The sequence below is a fragment of the Anolis carolinensis genome, chromosome 4 (assembly GCF_035594765.1).
Source record: "Anolis carolinensis isolate JA03-04 chromosome 4, rAnoCar3.1.pri, whole genome shotgun sequence".
In the NCBI taxonomy this organism is placed as follows: Eukaryota; Metazoa; Chordata; class Lepidosauria; order Squamata; family Dactyloidae; genus Anolis; species Anolis carolinensis.
This window is the reverse complement of record NC_085844.1, coordinates 195,856,791-195,883,227: the sequence shown is the minus strand read 5'-3', so window position 1 is coordinate 195,883,227 and position 26,437 is coordinate 195,856,791. Positions and strand designations below refer to the sequence as shown.

The 26,437-nt window shown below is 38.7% G+C and overlaps 1 protein-coding gene across 2 annotated transcripts in view; it reads left to right on the top strand.

Moving 5' to 3' along the window:
• The window catches only part of frs3 (fibroblast growth factor receptor substrate 3), a 42,096-nt gene extending 19,579 nt beyond the window's left edge, over nucleotides 1–22,517 (top strand). For both annotated transcript variants that reach the window (XM_062978488.1, XM_062978487.1), the window contains exons 2-8: nucleotides 487–580; nucleotides 2,210–2,363; nucleotides 5,910–5,998; nucleotides 7,479–7,665; nucleotides 11,366–11,527; nucleotides 12,839–12,996; nucleotides 15,596–22,517. In XM_062978488.1, coding sequence (XP_062834558.1) covers nucleotides 5,933–5,998; nucleotides 7,479–7,665; nucleotides 11,366–11,527; nucleotides 12,839–12,996; nucleotides 15,596–16,534 — 1,512 coding nt within the window. In that variant the 5' untranslated portion in view covers nucleotides 487–580; nucleotides 2,210–2,363; nucleotides 5,910–5,932 and the 3' untranslated portion in view covers nucleotides 16,535–22,517. The remainder of the gene's footprint in view (nucleotides 1–486; nucleotides 581–2,209; nucleotides 2,364–5,909; nucleotides 5,999–7,478; nucleotides 7,666–11,365; nucleotides 11,528–12,838; nucleotides 12,997–15,595) is intronic.
• The last annotated feature ends 3,920 nt before the right edge of the window (nucleotides 22,518–26,437 follow it).

The window sequence follows — 26,437 nt, the reverse complement described above, 5'->3', positions numbered from 1 at the left end:
TATTTTGGTTATTTTTCAATTACAGTACAACCACACCCTCATCCATGGACTCAATATCAACCATTTTACATACCAAAATATATTCCCTACATCTTGAAGAGTTTGGGGGGGGGGGCATCCTCCACTTATATTTTATATCACACTTATGTCCCAAGTATAGTCAACATATAGGTTTTACAATTATCCACAGTTTTAGGTATCAATGGGGAGTGGGAAGGTTGGAACATATCCCCCAAGGATACTGGGCTTGTACTGTGTTGTTGAACAGAAGTGAATCAAAGAAGTCACGGATATTTTGTTTTGAAATTTCCTTAACATGTCATACTACCACATCTTTACATCCACATCTTCCACATTACCCCATGCTCAACGTGTTTGTGTACACATTGCCATTGCGAAAGTATTCTGAGTCACATTAAGGGTATATTTTCAAGGGCTTTTCTGTTGAATACCTAGTGATGTTTATTGTATATTAATTGGTTACAGAATGTTTGGCACTTCAAACCTGTACAAAGGAACTGTAATGTATAGCCAAACTGGAGACTGCAGGAAAAACAACCAGCAAAATCATGGAAGACAGGTGAGTTTCAAAGAGTTTGAAATGCAGATACTGTTCTTGTTGAAAATCCAGGACGCTATAGGCTTGTTAGTTTACTTTCCATTTAAAAAGTGTTAAAACCAGTCACCTCACTGAGAGTCGCAAACGTTTTCAGCCATTGCAATCCTGCCACCTTTCAAGCCCATAGATCTCAATTTCCCGTTGTTCCAACGGAGCCACCCAAATGGTGCTGTTGGAAGGACAAGAGATTGAGGGGAGGTGGATTGGGAGGAAGAGGAGTTGGTGAGAAGATTGATGGACTGGAAAGGGTTTTAAAATCTGGCTGGCTCTCTTAGAAGTACAGGAGATTGAAGGAAGGTGAATTGGGAGGAAAAGAGGAGGGACAGGGAGATTGACGAACTGAAAGGCATTTTTAAATCTGTTTGTGGTATTCCGGTGGCAAGGTGGGACTAGAGTGGCAGGCGGATACTGTTGACAGGAGTCTGTAGCATGAATGTTTTGAGGAGAGGTTGCAATGTTTGTAGCTTTTCACTTTCATGGTGGGGCCTGCACCTCTATCCATCACAGATGTGTGGGGCCAGTATAGTTCTTGGATGCATACATGGCTTTAACAAGGCATCTGTTCCTAAATCATGTAAGATACTTAACCCTGCAAGAGAAAGAGAGGTTTCCACCCAACCTTCTTAGTGGATTATACTGTGCTATGGCACAGAAAGTAGCCAATTTTCTCAGGCTGGATCTACACCGCCCTATATCCAAGGATCTGATCTCAGATTATCTGCTTTGAACTGGATTATATGAGGCTCTTCTGCACATGCTTAAAAACCTGGAAGTAACCAGGATAAAAGGGGAAGATAGCTAAATGACATTTAGACAAAGTGCAACTGGAATCGGGTTAACAGCTAACAAGCATGTGTTAAACAGGTGTCCTTAAAACCTGATTCCACCCCAAAACCATGCACCTTCACATGACTGTATATCCCTGCAGTCAGGCAAAGCATATGATTTCCTTCTCTTCACCCTTTGTGGACTGCTCCAGCACACATGCATATTTTAAACAGTTTATCAGGCTGTTAAAAATGGAGCCATGGACACACAGGTGGCTCAAGCAAAGCACAATTGGAAAGCAATTAGAACTCTCTAAAACCATTCCTTTATTTTAATCTTTATAACATTAAACGGGGTTTGAATTTAGAGTTGGGTGATGAGAGAAACCATAAAACAAAGTTTTACAAGTCTTCCACATTTGTAGATTTAACATTTGCGGATTTAATTGCTCACAAATTTGATTAATATGCTCCCTAGATCCTTAATTTTTTAATTTAAAAAATCTCTCCAACATATGCTCATATGCGCACATGCAAATATCTTAATGCACACACAAGCATATTTCTTATTTCCCTGTGTGAAAGGAAATTAGCCCAGAACATTGTAAAATATTAAAGTGTAATTACGCTAAATCCAAAGCGGAGGAATTTGTGTCTCATCTTTCCCTGCAAAGATAAACTTGTATGTATGATGGTACAGATTTCTGATCTGAAATCCTAAAGAGAAGAATTATGATTTTTAAAGTTCCTATCTGTGAGATTGCTGTCTTTTTGAATGCCAAATGTTGCATCTCTGTTCTGTTTCTCTTGACTCTCTCGCCAGGTGAAAGATGACATGGTTTCTAGGAAGATGTAGGTGTCTCCTTGACGTCCTGGTTACCATGACTCCCAGTAGAGGGCTGTGGGGAAAAAAGTGGGAATTCCTCCCATCCCCATAAAAATTACTAACAGCCATGGCTGGGTAGGGTTTAAACAAGGTATGAAAGCTCCAGAATTTTTTTCTTTCCTACATTTTTACTCTGAAATCTGTCATAGAGCCTAATGGAAAAAAGTGCCTCTGGGCAATTAAATTGCCCAAGAATAGTGTAGGTCAAGCCCTTACCGAAGGGGAGTGGGTTACAGGTTCAAGCCCCCTCCCCCCGAAAAATTTCAGGTTAAAAAATACCTGGTTTACTCATGAATTTTAACTAATTAACCTAATCCCCATGCTAAGTCTATGACAATAAAAATTAGAGTTCCTCCAGAACTGCAAGTACTCAACCAAATTTTGGTAATTTATGCACACTATTATTACCAGCCATTCCGCCAATTTACATGGCAATAGCAGCAATAGCTGACATAGTGGAAGTGACTAAGTTTAGATGTCTCAGATGTTAAATCAACATTTTCAATGTGAAGATGACATAATCCACCAAAACTGACATCAAAATTGCACTCCCCAGGTTAAAATCCATCAGAAAAACTTAAGTTAAAATACATTTTATGATGTTTCCAGATATATAACAACTGTGATAATTTGTGCTTACTTTAGCAGTTTGTTCTTTAATTTCCCCTAAACTATCAAGTATTTTTGAATAACTAGGTGCCAGATTAAAGGTATTTTTATGCAGTTTCTAAACATGTAATAATATGTGTGGGTCATACATCTTGATTTTTAGATATTCCAATTTAATGTGAAAATATATGTGTAAGAGATTTTTCAAAATTCTGCGCCTCTGATTCTAATCAACATTTTTTGTGAAATTTGAATACAGTTATAGATTTTATTATGTAGTTTCATTTGTTTTTTTACTCCATGTAATTTTCTTTAATCGTTTTTGAAATATAAAAACACCTGAAAGTAGTCGTCACTGCTCTCTTGCTCTTCCCCCTTTCAAAGCTCTCTTTTACATCCACTTTCTTGCTCCTTCCACTGGGGTATAAAAGGAAGGCATGAAAGCAACTTTGGGGCATTCCAAACATAGCTGTTTTACTGTGAAATTTCTGCTAGCTTGAGTTGTTGTTCTGAGACTTAAAGCCCTGTTAGTTACTGTTAGTATCTCCTTTTATCCACCTGATCCCCAAAGATGCTTAAACATCTATCAAAGCAACTGAATGTTTTTGAGTTCATAGCAAAAAAGAAAAAGCCAAATATTGAAGACCAAGAAAGCAGCAGGTTGAGAACCATTACAGCAGTTGGTACTGATGAAGACCCCAGAACATGCACACCTGGATTGCAGATGAAAATTGAGGAAACTGTGGAAACTGAGGTGTCTGCCACTGGTTCATCTAAGCCAAGCCCTGCCAAAGAAACCAAGAGCAAGAAAACCAAAAAACTTCTGCCAATTGTGGAAAGATTGTCCTTTGTGGCTGAGAAGGACTGGTTTTAAGATGGAGCAGTGATTTGGTATCTATTACCTGTGAAGAACCGTTGCACAATGATGGTAATTTCTGGGCCTTGTAGAGTTCTCATGCCAGAGCAGGAGACACTGACCAAAAAATTCGACTTGAAACTGAAGCTATGAATGCTCAGTATACTAGTCCTCAAATACAAAATGAACTAATAGACATTTGTGGTGACAAGATAGTCCAAAAATTGTTGAAAGATTCAATGCATCACAGTGTTTCTCTGTTTTGGCAGATGAAACTTTGGATTTGAGTACCTCAGAACAGTTATTGCTCTCTGTAAAGTACGTTGATGTTGAAGCTGCAAGAATAAGATAAGTATTTACAGGCTTTGTGAAGCTAAGTGATATGACAGGTGGAGGATTTACAGACATTATTTTGAAAACACTAGAAAAAAATGAACAGAACTTGCAATATTTGTGTTGACAGGGTTATGATGGAGCTGCTAATATGCGTGGTCAAATTAGTGGTGTGCAGGCAATTATATTGTAGAAGTATCCAATGGCCGTCTAAATCCACTGCAGTGCTCATTCACTACATCAAGCCTTAGCAAAGACTTGTAGCATTTCACCTGTCAGAAACTGCCAAGGAACAATATCATCTGTGTGCAATTTAATTAGAGCATCATGAACTGGAATTGTTGAAGAAAAATATAAAAGACTTTCCCTGAATCAACAGCAAACAACCTGTTGCCACTTTGTGAAACCCATTGGGTTGAGTGACATGATGCAGCTTTATCCTTTTTTTAGCTGTACAGTATAGTGGTGAGAACACTTGAAGAACTAAAAGAGAGTCCTCTATACAACAGAGACTTCTTCCCAATTTGGATACCTCCTTTAAGCTGTTCTGAATGCTGATTTTGTAGTAATTGTAAACATCCTAAGAAAGCTTCTGTCATCATCCCTTCATCTTAGCAAAACATTACAAAGAACAGATATGGACATTTTCTGTAGTCTGCAACATTTTGGCAATGTCTTAGAAAAAGCCAGGAAAATGCACACTGAATCTGTGAAAGAATTTCAGGAGATATTTGACACAACAAGAAACAGTGGTGGAGTCTATAGGTGGAGAAATTAAGATTTCTCGCATCTGTTCAAAGTAGACTTGCAAAAATATTCAGGTAAATTCACCAACACTAATTGAATATTATAGGCTAAATGTGTACATTTCTGGACTTTTTCCTGCAGTCAGCTTCAAGCAAGGTTGACAAGGCACAGGAAAGTAGTTCAGTAACTGCAAGTGTTCCTATAATTGTGGCCATTTAAAATTCAACTTGAACAAGTGCACAGAACTTTACAATGAATGCCATCAAGATACTGAAACACTGATGGAAGAGTTTGACCTGTGGTGTAGAAAATGGAAAAAAGATTGCACCTACAGAAAAGCAATCGAATTCACTGGAAGCATATCTTGTTTGTGATGGACAATTTTTTCTGAATGTGAATAAGCTTCTTTACTTTTCTGCAACATTGCCAGTTTTAACAGCTTCAAATGAAAGATGGTTTCCAACTTTTAAATGTTTGAAAACATACATAAGAAGCACAATGGAGCAAGAAAGATTGACTTGCACTCTTGAGTGTCCACCAAAGTTTATCGATGGAGCCTGATTTCTGCCAAAGCGTATTGACAGTTTTCAAGTGTTTCAAACAGGTGTTTTAGTATTCTTTATAACCACTAAATTACCAATTAAAAGATTTTTTTAGATTTGAAACTTTGTAGCTAAAATAGTAATTTGATTTAATTAAGTCTATATACAATATAGAATTAGTCATAGACTTTATTTTTTGTGTGTTATGGACCTATTCTTCATGATTTGCCAAAAAATGGTTTCAACACACACACACACACACACACACACACACACACACACAGTTTTTGGCTATGAGCCTTGTGTAGATATTCTTTTAGTCACCATCTGTTGCTCTTTTATTGTTTTTCTCAATACTAATGGAATATGAGCAATTAAAATTGATAAACATATTCCCTCTTTGTCACTTTGCTGCTGCTCCCCTTGCCTGCTTTTCCTTGCTCCTCTATGCAATTGTATTATGAAACACCTGAAAGCTTTTGATGAGAGGAGATGAGTTGTATTTTATTCTTCAGGCTTCATGATATTGTTTTCCCTCCTTGTACTTTAGGACTTCTACAGGGTGTTGACATAATGGGGACTTGTTGTAGCTGTCCATGCAAAGACAGGGTTCCAGATAACCACCCCACCAAATTTAAGGTAACTTGCATGAATTCAACTCACATTAGCTATCATTAGTCAGGTTGAATGAAGGCACACAAAACTTCATGCCATCAAGGCATTAAAGTTATTTAACACCACTTATCTTCAGCTTGCATTTTTGCCCCTTAGATTTGCAAATGATTCTGCTTCTTGCATGTCTTTGGCATGGTGTTTCAGGCTGAGCACCACACATTCAGAATTCCGAAATCTGAAATCCACCAAAATCCAAAGTTGTCCACATGGGTAGCTGAGATAGTAACAACCTTGATCTTTGATGGTTCAATGTACATATACATTGTTTCATGCACAAAATTATTAAAATATTGTATAAAATTACTTTCAGGCTATGTATATAAGGTGTAAATGAAACAACAAAATGGAATACAGGTATTCCAAAATCCAAAACACTTCTGGTTTCAAACATTTTGGATAAGGGAAACTCAAAAGTGTCATGCATTAGCCATGCGATTCAGATAATCTGTGAGAGAGGAAACTGTGTTTCATTTTGTTAAATAACAAGCAAATAAAGTCTCGCTGGTTCATGAAAACCCTCCTACACCATTTAACATACACCCTGATGAAGAGTTATGAAGAACTTGAAAGCTCGGTCACTATTTGGTGATATTTTAATTGATTTATTAAGGGTATTATCTAGCTGGATCTTAGAGTTTCTCATCTGGTAACTTGCACAGTTTCAATCACATTTATAACAAATACAAATAAACAAACAAATGTTGTTTTATAAATATCACAAACACTTGGTTATCCTTGCTGCAGTTATTTTTAAAATTTTGTTACAAAAAAGGTTGCTTACTTCTTTGTCAGCTTTTGGGCAGTTGGCCATAAGTAAGTTTACAGTATGTCTATTTTCAAAATACAACTAAAGCATTAAAGGTAAATGCATGTGCCACAAATCTTTGTTACCGTAGAAGTGATTTGGGATCTTTTCATAGAGTGGACTCTTGAGTCTCAAATTGTATCATATCAATATATTATCCCAGTTGTTAAAGACATTCTTTAATGCAAAGATGTCCAATTATTTGGCTTCCCTGGGCCACATTGGAAGAAGAAGAATTATCTTGGGCCACACACTGCTGTAAAACTGATACCACGCATGCATACAAATAATGAGAGTGCACTGTGCTTGGCAGCACTGTGCTTAGTAGAGAATACACACTTGAATTACTTTTCACAATTTATTTTATGCAACATTGCAAGAGAGTCCATTTGCTCTTTATTTTATTAGTTAATTTTAACTTGGACTATATGCAGCCCACGGGACATGCCTGCTTTAACGGATTTCCACATTTTATAAGACCAAAAGGGATTGTGTCAAGGAAGGAATGCTAAACCTGTGTACCTTTCTAAACAAACAATTTGCCAGCATCTAATTTTGTACAGTATCTGGTCTGTGTACTAATATGCTATTTGGCGTAATGCCTGGAGCTCCAGATGGTGGTTTTTGCCATTCCTACAGGTCACAAATGTCGACGATGAAGGCAACGAGTTGGGCTCAGGGATTATGGAGTTGACCCAGAGGGAGCTTGTTTTGCACACGCACAAACGTGATGCCGTTCGGTGGCCATATCTCTGCTTACGTCGATATGGTTATGATTCCAGTCTCTTTTCTTTTGAGAGTGGACGTCGCTGCCTGACTGGACAGGGTATGTTGATTTCTGAACAGGGACAAAGTATTCAGACTGCAGATAGTTATGATATTAGGATAACAACCAGTTTTCACATGTGATTCTTGTGTAGAAACAGGTTTGCCCTAGTATGATATAAAGTTATACTATATTACTGTTTTCAAGTAAATGTTAGTATAAGAAAAGTTGTCCTAAAACAGGCCAAAGAAGCACAATAGTCAAATGCTTATGAGAATCTCATAGGCAGGATATTTGTGCAACAGCACCTTCCTAGTTGTGTTTTATGGCAGCTGGTATTCAGAGATAATGTTAATTTTGGATGTCACATATAGCCAGTACATAGTAGTTTCTGATAGCATTTTCTTTGAGATTTGGATATTTGTGGCTGTGTCTCATGACATTGATTTCTCTGATGCTGTAGGCTATGAAACCAGTAGTCTTTCAGGTGCACTGATAGCCTGAGAGCAGGTATGAGACTTTATTTTTTGGAAACATGTTCAGTTTCACTATTGAATTATATCAGGTTTTTAAATTCAGCACATCTTGAATAGATGAAGCAGTCCGCTTTTGGTATTTGGCAAGTGACATGTCAAAAGAGGAGAAAAGCTTTCTTGCTAAGTTAGCTAAAGATAATCTAATACAAGGGTGTATAATATGTAGCTAAGGGTGCGCCTATACTGTAGAATTAAAGCAGCTTGGCACTACTTTTACTGCCATAGTTCAGTGCTATGGAATCATGGAAGTGTTTTAACCTTTTCTGCCAAAGAGTGCTGGTGCGGCTTCCCAAACTACAGTTCCCATGATTCTACTGCATTGAGTCATAGTGGTGTCAAACTGCATTAATTCTACAGTGTAGATGCACCCTGAGATGTTGTTGGACTGCAGCTGTCATCAGCGCTCGCCAGGATTGCAAATTATGAGAGATGATGTGAGTTGCAGTCTTTTAATACTTGAAGATACATGTGTTCCCCAACACATTAGTTGGGGAAGACATTAGCTGCACATCAGTTACGAAGTTAACGGTGCTCCATGCAGTCATGCTGGCCACATGACCTTGGAGGTGTTTATGGACAATGCCGGCTCTTTGGCTTAGAAATGGAGATGAGCACCAACCCCAGAGTCAGACACGACTAGACTTAATGTCAGGGGAAACCTTTATCTTTACTTAGTTATCAAGTCAGATGCTCCTCTGAGGTTAATGAAATGTATCTCAGTTCATCAATTCCTTCTTGTCCTTTGCATTCAGAGGCATATTGTCTTCTGAACATGGGTTTCACAAGCCATAGATACAACTCACATGAATTTCTTTAATCTCTTGTTAAAGTGCTGCCTTTTAGTATAGAGAAGGGAAAAATTCACTTTAGAACCAACCAATTTCGGACATACAGTACTTATTAATTTATGGAAATTGTAGTTTATTTTAAACAAATGTAGTTAAGAAAAACAGATGTAGTAGAAATTAAAGGGGAAGAATATTTTATGTCACAGAACATAACCACAGTCCTTGCATTGCTTGATACCACAGACCAGATAACCTAAGAAACACGAATGAGTGTCTGTTAAGGTATGCCTACATACAGTACATCTGTGCACGTTGAGCATCCCTTACCCAGAAATCTGAAAATCCTCCAAAATTATCCACATGGGAAGCTGAGATAGTGACACTTTTGCTCTCTGGTGGTTCAGTGCACACAAACTTTGTTTCATATATAAAATTATTACAAATATTGTGTATAAAATTACCTTCAGGCTATGTGTACAAGGTGTGCATGAAGCACAAATAAATTCGAGTTTAGACTTGGGTCCCATGCCCATATATGAAAATAAGATATTCTAAAATCCCTCAAAATCTGAAATCTAAAACATTCTTGTCCCAAGTATTTTGGATAGAAGATGCTCTACCTGTATTTGAGATGGGTAAACGTAGATCTGGTAAGAATGATCAGCAAGTCCTCTTTAAATAATTAATTTCAGTTTCTGTTTTAGAAAGAGCCAGTAGTTTACACATATGCTTTACATAATATTATTTTAATGTAATATAATGCCTTATTTTATATGGAAAGAGAAAGCAGGAAAATCATGCATGTAAGTGTGCATGTTCCTTGTTGACTCTCCATTTTGCAAGGCATTGTTTTCTCAAAGAGAGCATTGGTATCTCCCAAATTGTGTGCACATCATCATGATGCAAAATCAACCTCAAAACAAAAACAATAATAACCATGGCTATAACATAGGTTTTCATATAAAGAAGGAGATATGCTGTCTGTATAAGCTTCCATGAATGGTTCCCCCTTCACTCAACTAGATTTCCTATCTTTGTTTTTCTTGTGTCCTTGTTGCACAGGGTTATTTTTCTTGTATGCCCTTTTATACAAGGGAAGATAGGTAGAAATGGAGCAATGTGTGTGTGATCTGGCTTTAAAAAAGAAAAAGAAAACATCAGCAAGAACATTTTTCTTCAGAATAGCAACTGTTGTTGCCATGTCCTTTTCCTCGTTGCTATGGGAGTTTTGTGCGTACTTTGTGCGTGCCTGAGTCCGATTGGTTTGTTCAACATGCTCAGGCAATTGATTGAAATATTTTACAGGATGGAGGGTTGCTGTTGCTGTTGAATAAGCAATCAAACTGATATATTGTCTCTCCCCCCTTAAGAACCTATTTCAGTTCATGTAAATCAATAAAAAGATTGCTGTGATTCACAGGAAGGGATCAGGCCCTTACATTTTGCTGACAGATGCAATGGGAAATGGCTTGTTTTCTTTTTTGTGCCCTATCCCTACTGTGTGGGATTACTCTATATTTCTTATTCTGCCTTCAATCTTCTAGATTTGTTAAATTTTTGTACTTCAAAAATGCACCTATCTTCCCCCTTTCTCCCCAATCTCCCCTCTCCCCCACCCACTATGGCTGGAACTACACTGCTATATATGCCGTTTGGAACTGCATTAGTGTAGATCACACTTGATATGTCAGGGGTGGAGGGGAAAGTTAAGGATAGACATGCTGAGAAAATTAAGTTTGAATTATTTGTTCAGAAATTATTTTATAAGAAAAAATCCCAATAGCATGGCAGTAATTATAAAATGTGCCTTTTGATCAGCCAGCAATTATTGATTGTTCTTTGCTTGTGACAAGAGAATTTGCACTCAACATGCTGTGTCAATGAAGTGTGCTCAAACATGTTCAAATACCTTATAAAACAGATTATTTCTTAACCAGAGTGGTATAGGCCTTGATGTGGTGGCTGAAAATCGCTGTCTTCAGAAGATGCTGTACAAAACTTAAGAAGCTTAGCTCTCTTTTTCACTGATTCCCCAAAGTGATAACCAATATATCTAAAGGTCCTGATTCAATGGTTGTTTTAGCACATAGAAATTAGGCTACTGATTAAGAAGGAAGAGGGCAACTAGAATTCCCTCACTAGGCCCATAGATTAAGAAATTAGCTGGGCATATGAGAGAAATGTGTCTGCTTTGGTTTTTGTACTTAGTGTTGCATTCTCTTGTAAGTTTTTATACTGCCTTAAAGTAAAGCTTGAGCTACCTGATGCTGCCTTATGAGCACATTAGAAAACTAACCAACTAATCATAAAAGTATCCACCAATGGACCTCATAAGGCAAGATGTGCTCTAATCCTCAGGCATCAATGAAATGCTGTTCGTAGCTAGTAAGCTCATATTAAAACTGACCTTTCTGTTCATTTTCCACAATACTCTAGGAATTTTTGCTTTTAAATGCTCAAGAGCGGAGGAGATTTTTAATTTGCTGCAGGACTTGATGCAATGTAACAGCATTAATGTGGTGGAGGAGCCTGTAATCATCACAAGGAACAGTCATGCTGCCGAAATGGAACTGCCTCGGACACCCCAGACACCCAGTGGTAAAGTGCTCACATCTTGGCTAAATTAGTTAAATTATATTCATGTCAAGCATAACTTATTCCACTAGCACCTGGATTATTCTGCAGGGTCAAATATCCTATTACAGTAGGCTCACATCCAAGACTAGACATCTCCATTGTGGGACTGAGATGTTGTAGCACCATGAGGGAAGTTCATTGCTCTTGCATCAGGATCTTTTTTACTGACTTTCCTCAATTGGGATCACTTATGGGCCCTTTATAAGTCACTATCCTTGCCTATATGATTCCTCACCTTATGGATTATGTTAACAGTTAATCCTCATGCCCCTTTTGTCATAAAATCAGTTTAGTTGTGTCCCATGTAAAGTCCTAAACTTGGTGCTCATGTGATACCCTGTTTCCAATCATTATAACATAAGATTTCAGATATGTTCTATGTAGGCGTCTGTGTAATTTCTATATTGTGGAATTCATGCAGTTTGACACCTTTTTGACTGCTATGGCCCAATGCTTTGGAGTCATGGGTTGAAGTTTTATAAGGCTTTTAACCTTCTCTGCCAAAGAGCGCTGGTGCCTCCCCAACTTGGCTCACCAAATTACAAATCTCAAGATTCCATAGTATTCCATAGCCAAGGCACTTAAAGTGGTGTCAAATTGTTATTCTGCACTGTAGGTGCAATTTCTGTTTACATAACCTGTGTTCTAGGCCATTTGGCATTTCACTATAGGAGGCAATCTGGCCTGATTGATAAAATGTACCTCATGTCATACAGTGGTGACCCTCTTTGCTGCTACTGAACAGAGAATACATGATTTAGGCTGGATCTACACTATCATATAATCCAGTATTTGATCTCAGATTATCTGCTTTGAACTGGATTATATGAGTCTACACTACCATATAATCTAGTTCAAGGTGGATAATCTGGGACGAGAAACTGGATTATATGGCAGTGTAGATCCATCTTGGTTCTTTGGGCTCCTAGACCCTGGAAAAACGGAGATGGCAGTGGGGATTGATTCTTGAGATCACAGAAAGCAATCCCGAGACTCAGTCCTCATATGGTCCACACCTGCAACGATCTGGACCTTATTGAAATTCCAGATCTTTTCAGGTGTTATTTTAACCTGGAGTAAACCTGGAAATCCAGGTTTACTCTTGAGTGAATCCGGATCAGCCTGAGATGTTGGTTGGACACCTCAGGCTCATCCAGAATCAATCATGAGTTTTGGTCCTATGTAGAAGGGCCTGTAGATAGAATCTCATTTAAACTCAGTTTTGGAGTTCTGATAGCCATAGTCTTTAACACTCATTTCATATTTATCCAGCTCTAGCATATACAGTTCCAGGGTTTCCCAATGGGTTCCATAGCTTTCCTGCTGAGGCCACAACTTGTCCTGCAGTCCGACATACCTCCATGGGGAGTTTAAGGCATTCTTCAGTTGGTGAGGACTCAACACATGCCCTCATTGTGCCTGATGATCAAGTAAGTTCTCATTATGATGGGCGGAATATGTGTTCATATGTGCTAGCAAAGTAGAAACTGCTTAGTGAAATAGGCACCTATTCTTTGTCGCCTATTTTGTAGATCTTTTTTCTTTAAACATTGATAGGCATGGTGGGATATCATTCACTTCTATATATGAGGAAACTGTAATATCTATACCTCTCCGTTAAAAGGTGAAGCTGCATCTCTTTGCATAAATAATGAAATTTTCATACTCATTGGTGGTGGTATGTTTCTTTATAACTGCTCTAGTGGCATAAATTACCATGTTAATACAAGCCTTTTATATACATTATTGTTTTCATGTTGACGTATTTTATTTTTTTGAATTATGTAGTTTATTTATGGCATCTTTGTGTGCTATTTTGTGAGCCACCCTGAGTCCCTATGGGAGATGGTGGCGGGGTATAAATAAAGTATTACTATTACTATTATTATTATTATTGTATGACATAGCAAACAAGATAGATATGCTGGATTTCGTTTCACAAAATCACAAGTTGAACACTTCCCAAGTGTCTAGGACTGTGTGATGTATTTTCTGATGCGCGCAGATCCCAGTAGGGTGGCCTTTTGCAGTTGGCAGATCGTAATTTTGTCAATGTTTATTGTTTCCAAATGCCGGTTGAGATCTTTATTATTAACCCAGTCATTTTGCAATGAGCATTGCAATGTGGGTGGGCGTAAAAAGAGAAATTAGGAGAATTTAAACTGATTTTTTTTAATTAGATTTTTTAAAATCCTGTTTTTGAACAAGGTATGCCACAAGAGTGAAACTGAAAATGTGTTTTTAACTGCCTCGGTTTATAGGAACTAAATTCAACCTGTATAGGCAATGATTATATAAAATATTTATAGATCTACTTTTAGAGAAAAATCCTCCCAAGACAGGTTAAACTGCTGAGCTGCTGAACTTGCTAACCAAAAGGTTGGCAGTTCAAATCCAGGGAGCAGGGTGAGCTCCTGCTGTTAGCCCCAGCTTCTGCCAACCTAGCAGTTTGAAAACATGCAAATGTGAGTAGATCGATAGGTAGTACTACTCTGGTGGGAAGATAATAATGGCACTCTATGCAGTCATGTGAGCCACATGATCTTGGAGGTGTCTACAGACAATTCCATCTCTTTGGCTTAGAAATGAAGATGAGCACCAACCCCCAGAGTCAAACACGACTAGACTTAGTGTCAGGGAAAACCTTGACCCTTTAATAGAAAAATAAACCCTTAATGCATTGATGCTAAAAATAATTTTTAAAAATCAGCAAAATGCTAGCATAAAAACATCTGGCCAAGTAAAAACTCTAGAAGCCAACAATTATAACTAAAACTGCATAACATAACCTGAAACCTAGGGTCCATCTACACCATAGAATTAATGCAATTTGACATCACTTTAACTGCCATGGTGCAATGCTGTGGGATTTATAGTTTGATGAGGGACCAGCATTCTTGCAGAGAAGAAGAAAAACCTTGTTTAAACTATGACTCCGATGATTCCATAGAATTGAGCTATGGCAGTTCGAGTGGTGTCAAATGGCATTAATTTTACAGCATAGATGCACTGCACCCATCAAGCCCCTGCTGCACCATCTTTTGCACATATTCCCCAGTATAGTTGCTCTTAGAAATGGATAAGTAAGTATGATGTCAGATGTATACCCAAGCTGTAGACAGGCCAATACAAGTAAAAAGCCCTTCAAGTACTTGGGTACCACTTTGCTTTAAGCTTTAAATAGCAACACTTTAAATGGAACCCAGAAACACCAGTGCACTGGGCATATTATAGAAGCTAAATGTAATGATTGATGATCAATTCTTCATATTCAAGCAACTGCATTTTGCATTTATTGATATTTTTTATTTATTTTCAGTGGAAGTCCTATTTCAGTAGTCTGAATGGACAACTTAAAGAAAATAAATTCTCCCCTGATAGGATTGCTAGATGTATTTCTCTAAGCTGGTAAAAAGTATACCAAAGATATCACTGCCATCTGAGATTCCTCAGTGAATATTGAGTCAAGGGGAACAAACAAGCTTCTAAATCTGATTCACACTCAACACCTTCCTGTGCAAGGAGCACTGTAGAAATAATGTAGTTTGGCAATACTTTAATTCTCATGGCTTAATGCTATGAAATCCTGGGATTTGTTGTTTGGTGAAGTACTAGCACTCTTGGGCAGAAAAGGCTAAAGAACTTGTAAAACTATAACTCCCATTAATCCATTTCAGTTCGTGGCATCAAACTGCATTACTTCTGTAGATGTGCTCTTGGAAATAAGTCCCACTGTTTTCACTGGGTGCTTACTCCTCAATGTGTTTAGCTTTATGCTTAGATCAAACCTATCTTATTTTGGGAGACCGAATCATTTAAAATTCAGTGTAAGGTCTGTTGAATCAGAGAAGTCACATACTGTCATGTGTTTGCCTCATGTGTTGAACCTATTGTTGCAACTCCCTCATGTTTTTCCCTACATTGCATTAACACCCTTAGTTAATACCTTGATCCTCATGAATATGCTTCCTGGTACCTGTACATTGTTCCCTTCTTTATGACCCTCCAACTTTTTCTCTCTCCTTGCAGTCTCACACATATGTGAACACAGCTGGTGGTGAGGAAGACATGAGGGGTCACCACTGCATGCACACTTTGCCTGAAGTCCATCCTCCTATTTCTCATCCCAGCCATAGCTGCTCCCTGGAGGATCGCAATCCTCAGATATACCTACAGCCAGGAGAGGTGAAGTTTGTGCTGGGCCCTGCTCCTGGTTACAGGCACATGATGAAATGTGATGGCTTCTGCCGACCCCATTGGGAATGCACAGGGCATATCTGTACCCACAACAACAACAATGAGTGCAAGGATGAGTGCCTTACCCCAAAATATGTCTATGAGAATATAAATGGCCTCCTGCCTGCTCGAGGTACCTTGCATCGCCGGGGAAGTGGGCGCTTGAAAATAGCTCGAGAAGATCTGAATCCACCCAGCTGCTCCCATCGTCGGAGCACCCTACTACACTATGAGAACCTGCCCTCGCTGCCACCTGTGTGGGAGTGCCAACCACTGAGACAAGAGCAGGATGATGAGGACTCTGGAGATGCAATGACACCTTCGCCCAACGGTTATCCTGAGCTGGAGGATGAGGAGGACCCTTTACGTAACTACATGAATTCAGAAAGCGCTGCCCTGCATGGAGGCCGGCATAGGGGTGGTTGTATACAACGCCGCCGCAGTTGCACACCCAACGTCTTCAATTTTGACTTCCGACGGCCCTGTATGGAGCAGCCGAGGCAGCTCAATTATATCCAAGTGGAACTGGAGGATGACCCCCACAAAGGGTGCCAAAGCACACCAGTCCCCCGTGCCCCACGTTCGGCTGCCCACCCAGCCCGCAGGACGGATTCCTACGCAGTCATTGATCTTAAAAAGACAGCAGCCATGTCCAGCTTGCAGAGGGCACTGCCTAGGGATGATGGGACTTCTAGGAAAACGCGGCATAACAGCACTGACCTCCCTCTATAAGAGGGATGCCAAAACCAAGCACCACATTGTGGCTTTTGTTCCTGCTCTTCAGCTAATCATGTTGCATACCTGGCATCTTCCCATTGTGCCCTGTGTTTCTCATTGTGACCTACTTGGATAGCTCCATACTATTAACTTGAGAAATGTAGCCTCTCTGTGCCTCTTCCCATTTCCACCACGCCCCATTTTCTCCTGCCATATAGTTTTTGAAGCCCTGCCAAGTGGACGGAAACTTGACTTTGGTTATTAAGAGGAGGAGTAACATCAGATTTACTACCTGTTCCCTCTCTTACTTTGTATGTTAATCTTATCTGGAAAGCTCTCATTCTCATTTTTGTGGGATCCATTTTAAGCCCCTAGTGATAGGATGTGTTGGGTTTGGAAAAAAAATCAAAGCATTACAACAGAATGAACAAAAATATTCAAACTTTTGGTGGTACAGATAGAACAATGGCCAGAGAGTGCTTTATTTATCCTTTTGTTTTTGAAGGTGTACAAAGGGATATTTATTTTTGAAATATTTATTTATTTATGTATTTATGTATTTATTTATTTATGTGTTTGTTTATTGGTCAGGGGTCCACCTCTACTTTTTTCATTTATTTATTTATTTTAAATTATGCCTCTAAGTTAAGGTGCCAAGCAAAAGTAAAATGCTTTGCGGTTTGATGTTTTTTTCATGAGAGGGAAGTGATTGAGCCTAAAGTGTTGGATTAGATCCCATTGCTTTAATGGTGCCTATTAAAGTGGATCGCTGAGGAAGGAGAGCCATGAATCTGTTGCAGCTGGGAAATGAATGTCAGAATGGGTCTGATCTCATGAACCCTCAAGAGATCATTCCACATGTAAAGAAGTCCAATTTCCTAGTTCACATCCCTGTTTCTTAGTCTTACCCTTCTCTCTGGCATTTCAGCAAAAAGAACCACAGGACGGTATATAGCAAAAACTCTTTTTTAAAAAGCCTCTCATAGATTGCTGCTGTTGCTTTCATACTTGTCCGACAGAGTCTTTGTGAGAAGCCAACTTTATCATAGTGTCAGTGCTAGGAAGAGATTTCAATGCAAATATGTTTCGCTGTTTTCCTGGTGTCATTTGGAACCTCTCTCCCTCAGCCTTGCCTTATTGTGTCCAGCTCTTAAGTCATTTGAATACATGAGTGGATCCTAACACAGCATTTGTGAGTAATAAGCTTGAAGACTTAACAGAGCCTTTTATTGTTGGTTCCACATCTGCTTTAGAAGGAAGATAAATCTAAAATAAGGAATGTGCACATGGCAATTTCCCTTCTCCCCTACCCCCATTTTTTTGCTACTACTCTACCCCAAATGTAGCGCCTCCAAGAATAATAATTTACCTGCCTCTCTTTGTTGCTGTCATGTGCTGTCAAGTCAGCCAACTGTATGGGTGAGGGATCTCTAGGAAACCCACCATGTATTAAGTCTTTACAGAAGTGTGGGTTAGAAGCTCTCCTAGTAGCAGTTGTAATTTGTTTGTACTCATTAGAGGTGGTAGCTCTTTCTTGTTGATAATGCAGATTATAAATACTGTTGGGTCAAGATAAGAAAAGTGTCATCACCTCTGAATTTTGTCCCCAGTTTTCTCCCTACTTTTCATTGTTTTTATTATTTTTATTATGGTGTTATTTTTATCTGGTTTAATTTTCTATTTATTTTCAATTTCTAAGCCGCCCTGAAAACACAAAGGGTTTAAATGTATCCCATAGTCATCAAGTTTAGCCTCCTCTCATAAATTATCAGTGACAGATGGCCAACAAATGTCTGTTTAAAAGGTCCAAGAGAAAGAATCCAGCACCTCCCAAAGAAGTCTGGAACCCCAGTCTGACAGCTCTTATTGTCAGGACGTTCTTCCTCATGTTTAATTGTAATTTGAGTCCATTGGTTGAGTCCACCCTTTGGAGCAACAGAAAACAAGCTTGTACAGAATCACTCTACATGACAGCACTGCAGGTTTTGAACATAGCTATCCTATCATCTTTCAACCTTCTCATGGCTTGGTTTTCACACTGTACCATCTTAATCACCTTCCTCTACACACATTGCAGTTTTTGATGTCCTTCTGAAGCTATGTTGCCCAGAACTAGACAGACCATTTAGAAATATTTATAACAAGAAGTGCAGAGAAATTATCAATTTAAATTGCCATTGTTAGGATCTTTTCTCCATGTCATCTTAATCTCAAACAGTAAAGCCCTACCCAAAGAAGGAGGTATTACAATGCTTTTGGAAATTGTTCAAGCATTTCTAGAATCATTATTTTAAATTTAAAAAATGTATTGCAGGGCCCTATTTTGGTATGCTTGCTTCTGTGGATTGTAATGTCAATATTTGAGGGGGGGGGATCAAGGTTCATTGGTCAGTACATGCTTTGTGTGTAAAATTATCAAGGAGTCATCTACATTGTCATATAATGCAGTGAAGCTGCATTCTATGGCAGTATAGATGGGGCCAGGGCTATTCCCCAGCATTGTGAGGTAAGATGGAAAAAGCTTGCTGCCAGTCATGTTGGGCAATATTAACCCAGTTGAAATCATTGTCTTATTCTATGTATGACAGCTGCATAAGTTCTCATATCTTCTAGACTCTAGAAAACAGAGAAGAAAGCTGAGCAAGAAGAATTGTTAGGCAGAGGATTGGTATTGCAAGTTGAGCAGATGTTTTTCAGCCCGTAAGCCATGATGTGGCCACCCAATGCACCTCAATGTATGTGATATGTGCTTGAATTTAAGATGAATTCAAAGGTACAGAGATTTCTTTTTGCTGCTGGAAGAAAAGGCATAAAGATGCATTGTCCCCTCACATCCCACAATTTCCAGCGCTGTTTTTGGTGTTGTTGTTTTCAGGGTAAGGGGTAGTTTTTAATAGTTTTTAGTGATCAAGCCACCAGCCATGAGAAGCTCAAGTGGTTAGTTAACTTTCATCTTTAATCAGATTCATAGAATAATGAATTTAATTTTGCTTCATCACCAATGCCTTTCTAAGCGCTACGCCACAAAAACAAGAGAAGTTGATTAACAGATGTTAATGAAGAATGGCCTTTCATCATTATATCTTTTCTGTGACATTCTCTCTTTTCATACATTGCTAAAACTAGTGAGAAAATGCCTTCTCTTATTTCCTTTACATAGAATCAAAGTAATTGCTTGTCTCTAATTGCCACTGTAAACTAGTTTCAATACCTATGATATGTACTTCCACTAGATGTAATGGCTTACAGTTCATTTCTTGAATTCATGTGCTGTTGCTCATGGCAAAGCAATAACTAATGGCTTGCTCGTAATGAGATATTGGACAGGTAAGTACAAATCCAGGGAAGTGAATCAATTTCTCAGATAGTATTTAATCACAACTCAGTGTGAATAGCAAGCCGGGCTGTCTGTAGCAAACCTGATTTATCCATTCAGTTAACATAAAGAATTAGTGTTATTGCAGCCTCACAAATTAGGGAACATAAGAGTTAATTAACGATCAAATAACTTTGGGAAGCAGTGACCATGGAATAATACCTGATCTCGCACAATGACCATTAGATAGTTGGGAAAGAGAAGGAAGAAAAACAGCACAGAGGTCTCCTTGATTTCTGTTTTGGGTTTGTTTACTCCGCAGATTTTGCAAAAGAATAATTAGAGGGAGGGGAGAAAAGCCATCATTGGATTTCATGAAACAATGACCTGTGCTATTTGGAATTGTTTTATTATAAGAAGAGCTAGAACTTTGCTTTTGAAATTCTATGTTCTCTGGATTCATGTTACAAACGTGAAGACATGAAATGTGCACTGCCCAGATTTTAAACGATTGGACACCAAACTGTGATTAGTATAGCTAAAGTGTTTTGTGGAGACAGTGATTCCGCAGCCTCCATAAAACAGGCTTTAGCTTGCTGCCCCCCAGCGTTGTCTTTCTGAAGTGTATGCCTATTGTTAACTTTTCCTAAGTGTCTGTCTTGTATTTTTTTACTATTAATTTTGGTAGACATTGGCTGTTTTCACACCCATCTGTGCTGTGCCAACAAAGACTTTTCCAGGACAAGTTATAATTGGTCTTATTGTCAAGAGAACAAGTGTAAGGTTGACAAGAAGTGCAAGGTTGCCATCACAGAGGGCTCTCTGGATAGGTGCATGAGAAGCATAACGTCAAAAGGTGGCACTTTCCTCCATTATAACAATGTAGTAATAAAGAAAGCTATGTGTGTGGAGCATGTTTATCTCATGGGGCTTTTAAGGGTACAGGATTGCTTTGCTTGGAAGAATTCTAAAAGGCAACATTTCTAAAGAGAGAGTTTACAAAACCCATTATTTTTAGCCCAAAGTCTTTCTATACGTCCATCTCAGCCCAAACCTATTTACGAAACGTGTAGTAATCTATTCCATATAAACTAGGACAACAGTAATCTGAGAAGTTAATACTTCTGTTCAGCCCTCAGTCAACATTTAAAAGTCAGTATTTTCCAAACTATTATTTTTGTACTTCTCCTTTCTAGGCTTAAGAAAATGATTTCTCTGTTTCCTGAGCTCTGTGTGTTGGCTTTTATTTGTTTTTCTTTTGATTTGCACATTTGAGCAATCATTTACAGAATGTGTGGTTCAGACATGTGAGTAGAAATTGTTATTTTCTCATTTGCTTTCATGTGCCACATTAGCCTTAATAATAACAAAGCTAGCAAAACAGAAAGTTCTGTGGCCTTGTAGGCAATTTCTATAAACCTCATAGGCATAATGGGTTATGCTGCCCCATCTCTTGACACAAGGTGCTCAGCATCCAAAGTGGATATTTACCTTCTTTTAAGGTGCTATGAGAAGGACAGTTGAGTTCAACATATAAATTCTAGTCAGTTACCAAGTGATGTCCTTTGTCGGACTAACTTGGATTGCTGTCATTTTCCCCTGAAGAGGTTGCCTTGCTTTTCCCAAGACTGGGACAGGCAAAAATTAATCCAGTACAGGTTCTATCATAATGGCTGTGCAGTTATGTGGAAGGTGTGTACATAGGGTTTGTGTGACATAAGTGCCAAGAATTATTATACACTTTGTTTTGCACATCAAATACAATCTTTGGTTGGTTGTTTCTTTGTTTTACACTTGATATGAAAGGGATAGGATGTCTGTGATTTCCAATATATGCTTTGTTGCCTCACAGTGGATGTGCCTGTACTTCTTGGTTGGGTAACTGTCTTGCTTCTTGTGGAAGAAGAGGCCTTATTTGTAAAATTTCTGTATATCCCATCCTACGCAACTTTATATATGTTTCTTGTGTTCTTGAATGGAGGAAAAACAGAACAAAGCTGTGTTCTAAATAGCGATAACAATGATGCATGGTGCCATTTCCTTTCCAATGACCAGGGAACCTGCATCTGGCAGTATTTTTCGTCATACACAGGTGTTAGAAGTGCAGGACCTCTGTCCCTTGTGAAAGGTAGCCACCTCGTGGCTGTATCCTTCTTTATGATTTTTCAGCTTCTTCTGAAATTCTAAACTCCTGCAGTTACCTTTTTTGGCTAGATGCCTTTATGTTGGATATGTTACCAGACTAGAACCTAGGAAATATGAGCTGCTGTTTAACTCACTCAGTATACTGAAAGAAATATAACTGCAGAAAGGAAGTCCCATTCCCCCAGTTAAGTGATTCCTACTGAAAAGTCCAACTACCAAGGCAAATCTCAAGCTTTTACCATGTGCAGTTTTCTTCATAGTTACTTGTACTTGATGTCTTTGATACTGACACTCTCTGATGTGGCAGGAAAGGCACTTGGGGATGCCCAGCTGCTCTGGCTGTACAAGTTGCTCTGTGATTTTTCTTCAAGTGACTCCTGCTGTGTACCTCTGTTCCTTCCCTCTTTGTGTCTCATCTGAGTGTAGCCTTCAAAGCGAAGAGCATTAGCAGTGCCATGTGATCGAGGAGCGCTCGTGTCTTATTTTAATGTGCACTAAGAATGTATCTGAAATAAATTAAATCTGATGATTATCTTTTGGAAGGTGTGGCTTGTTTTGATTTGTGGACAAGAACGACATACTTAATTGTGACTATATCGACTCTGATAGTATCTTTCTTTGGTCCTGTAGCTCAAGACTTCTGTATCATTTCTATCCCTAGATTAGCATAACCTTTTATCAGATCTTGCAGTGGAGTTCCTTGTGAAAGCTATACTTGAGCAGTGCTTTACCCTATTTATAGATATGTAATGGGAGAAAGTGATTAGCAAGGTCTAAAATATTCTTACTCCAAGGACAAAAATATCTAATTTAAGTGGTTAATGGATGCAGCAAGTGTTGAATAACAAGGAGAATCCAAACCCATGTGCCTTGTTGGGGGGGGGGGGGGGGTCATCTCAAGTCATATGCATTGCTTCCACCAGTGAGGAAACTTATCTAGGCTAGTATTAATAAACCCTTGTAGAACAAAACCAGAGACTGTGATCTGAAATAACAGGTTTGGTTTATAGCAGATGTTTTCACAAAGTGTTCCCTACTGTGCAGATGCAAGCCTCTCTTCTAGAAACTTTTATAGAGGGGACTATTTCCCCTTTTTAGTTTTTCACAGGAAGGGTGTTAATCTCATATTCTTATCTACCAAAACTTCCAGGCTAAAATGAATACTGCAATGAGACCCTGACCCTATGCTAAGAAATCTCTCTCTTGATGCCTAGTTGATATGCACAATCAAATTCCAAAAACCCCAAACTATATCCTTTCCTAATAAATGCCATACTCAAGTTATCTTTTTACCCTTGAAGACAAAACTTTCCTCTGAAATACACTAGGCCTATCAGTAATACAAAGATGAGTGTGTGTGTTACGTGGCCCTTTCTACCTTTTTGTTGTGGTTAACCTATTCCTTCCCTGCCTCTGGTTTTGACATCAAAATGAATAACCATACAGGAGTTGTTTGATCAATCACTATCTGAAAACTAGAAAATGTGTAGTGATTTTCCCCACTCGGTGGAGCTAAACTAATTGGTGTGTCTTAGAATACTGAAATTGGAACTGTGTAACTAAGTTTTGATCTGCTCAGCAATGAAGGCTATTAAGTCAGAAGGAAAAGAAATGACCTTGAGACTCCATCATTCTCAAACTGTGTTACGTAACTTGAATGATTAACTAAAACAGCTGTGTAAGGCCTGCTGAACGGTGAAGTATACAAGTAAACTTTTGGTTCTAACACAAACGGTACAGAAGATGGAAATGATTACAGTGTGCGTTTTATCGGATTTTTAAAAAATTCAGTATTGTTTAAATACAAGCCAGCAATATTCTAGCAAATACAAATGCAACAAACAGACGGATCTTAGCCTGGCATAGAAATATCCACACAGTCAGTGCCTGGTATATATCTGATGAGATGGCACTGTGAAGAAGGCCCTGTATAGTTTCACTGCCAAAGGTATTTGGACACAAAGATATTTCTTCTTCAGCTAGAACAAGGAGTATGGGTCGACTCCATTTGCAAAGATAGCCTCTGAATGCCATATGTTAAGGCAATTGAATGAGATTTCTTGCTGTCTCCACAACTTCTTTGTAACCATTATTGGGTGCAACATTCTGGACTAGAGCATCCGATGAAACATCACATTTTATGTTACCAATACTGCATGTTAATGCAAGATTTCCAAATTCTGTTTATATACATTTTAAAAATTTCTGGCTGTGAATTAGAGCCAAATGCCTGCTATTTTTTGTGGTATTCCTATTGCCTTGATTTCTTCCCTTGGGATTTTATACACAGACAAATCCATAAGGGTTGTTTCTTATTTCATACTCTATGGGATTCTGCTGGTTTTATTCAGAAGATTTCTAAAACAGTTTTAGCAATTTCCAGTCTGTATACCTACAAAGCTAAATCACCTAAAAATACAGTAACTCCATTTCAAAAATTTCTCACCATTTGGCCACAAACTGGGATGGCTTCAAAAGGGCATTAGGAAACCCATGGAGGTGGGGATTTCAATTACAGTTGTGATGGCTGCAAGCTGTCTTTAATATTGCGTAATAGACAGACAACATAATTGGGAAGGTTCTACTACATCCATCCCCTACCTATGGGTTTGCCATAAACATCTGGATGATTATGGTAGAAACAGAAGATTTGTCTAGATCAATGGTGTGCAACCTGTGCCCTTCTAGGCATTTGGGACTCCAGCTCCCCAAAGCCCTAGCCAGCTTGTCCAATGGTCAGGAATTCTGGGAACAGAAGTTCAAAACACCTGGAGGACCACAGGTTGTGCATCACTGGTCTAGATAGACCTTTGAACTGTTACATCAGATCTTGTATGTTTTTATAAGAATTCAGCAACAGTCTAAATATCATGAAGGTACCAGATCCTCTTTTATCTTGGAAGCTATGCAGAACCACAGGCAAGGCAGAGGCAGGCAAATAATAGCAGTTGTTGTAGGTTGTATTTCAGAGGAAAGCAATGCCAAACTGCCTCTTAGGACCCTTCTAGACAGGCTCTATATTCTAGGATCTGATCCCAGATTTTCTGTTTATCCCAGATTATCTGGCAGTGTGGACTCATATAATCCAGTTTAAAGCAGAAAACCTGGAATCAGATCCTGGGAAATAGGGCCTGTCTGGAAGGGCCCCTATTATTCCTTGCCCCCAAAACCTGTGAAATTCATAGGATCATTATAAAATAACAAGTGACATGAAAGTATGTATACCACCCTCAAACCAAACATGGAAATGAATGGTGGGTTTTCATGGTTGAGCAGGCACTCAAACTCTGTTCTCCAGAGTCTTAATCCAATGCTCAAACCACTAGGCCATACAAGTATAATGCTCCCTACCTTGATATATTATAGACAATTAGACTGCTGTAAACCTGACCATCCCACAGACTATCTGAAGATGAATCTTAAGGAAGTGATGGTAGAAGTGACTGGCTTAATGCTGTCTGGCTCTATCTTATTGCTCAGGTTCACAAAAAAAAATCATCTTGGCATTGGAAATCTTGCAGAAATCCATCAGATCAGAGTATGTGTAATGGTGTTGGCTGCATGCTTGCGTTTTTGTATATACAGTAGAGTCTCACTTATCCAAGCCTCGCTTATCCAAGCCTCTGGATAATCCAAGCCATTTTTGTAGTCAATGTTTTCAATATATCGTGATATTTTGCTGCTAAATTCGTAAATACAATAATTACAACATAACATTACTGCGTATTGAACTACTTTTTCTGTCAAATTTGTTGTATAACATGAAGTTTTGGTGCTTAATTTGTAAAATCATAACCTAATTTGATGTTTAAAAGGCTTTTCCTTAATCCTTCCTTATTATCCAAGATATTCACTTATCCAAGCTTCTGCCGGCCCGTTTAGCTTGGATAAGTGAGACTCTACTGTACTTTGTCCTTTGGAACTCTACTTGTGAAGTATAATTATGAACCACAATGTTTCCACAGCATATCATACATGATAACACTACTTTAAGTGAATGGCTGTTTATCTTCTCTCCATTTTTGAATCAGAACTGTAGAGGGCACTAAATGTGCCACGCAGCATGCAATCTGATATTAAATGCCAAATCCTGTTGAGCTGAATGGTGCCAGGTGGGCACTGGGAGCTTTTTATCTGGCAGCCACTCTGTTTCTGAGTGACTTTGCACAGCCAAAGGCGGATTTGCTGTGCACCATGGATAAGATTTTAATGTTCCTGAAAGTTGACAAAGATGAAAAGTGTTGTGAGGACAGAACTCTTTCATCAAGTCGTAGAATAAAAAACTAGGGTCAGCATCCAAAGCAGTGTTTCTATGGATGGGAGATGCTTCTGCTGAGGTCACTATCCCTTTGCCAATCCTCCATTTACATCCTAAAAACCTGCTGTGGAGGATTTCCCATTCCTTAGAAATGTAGTTTTAGCATGACAGATGAATAGATGGGAAGGGAAAGAAAGCT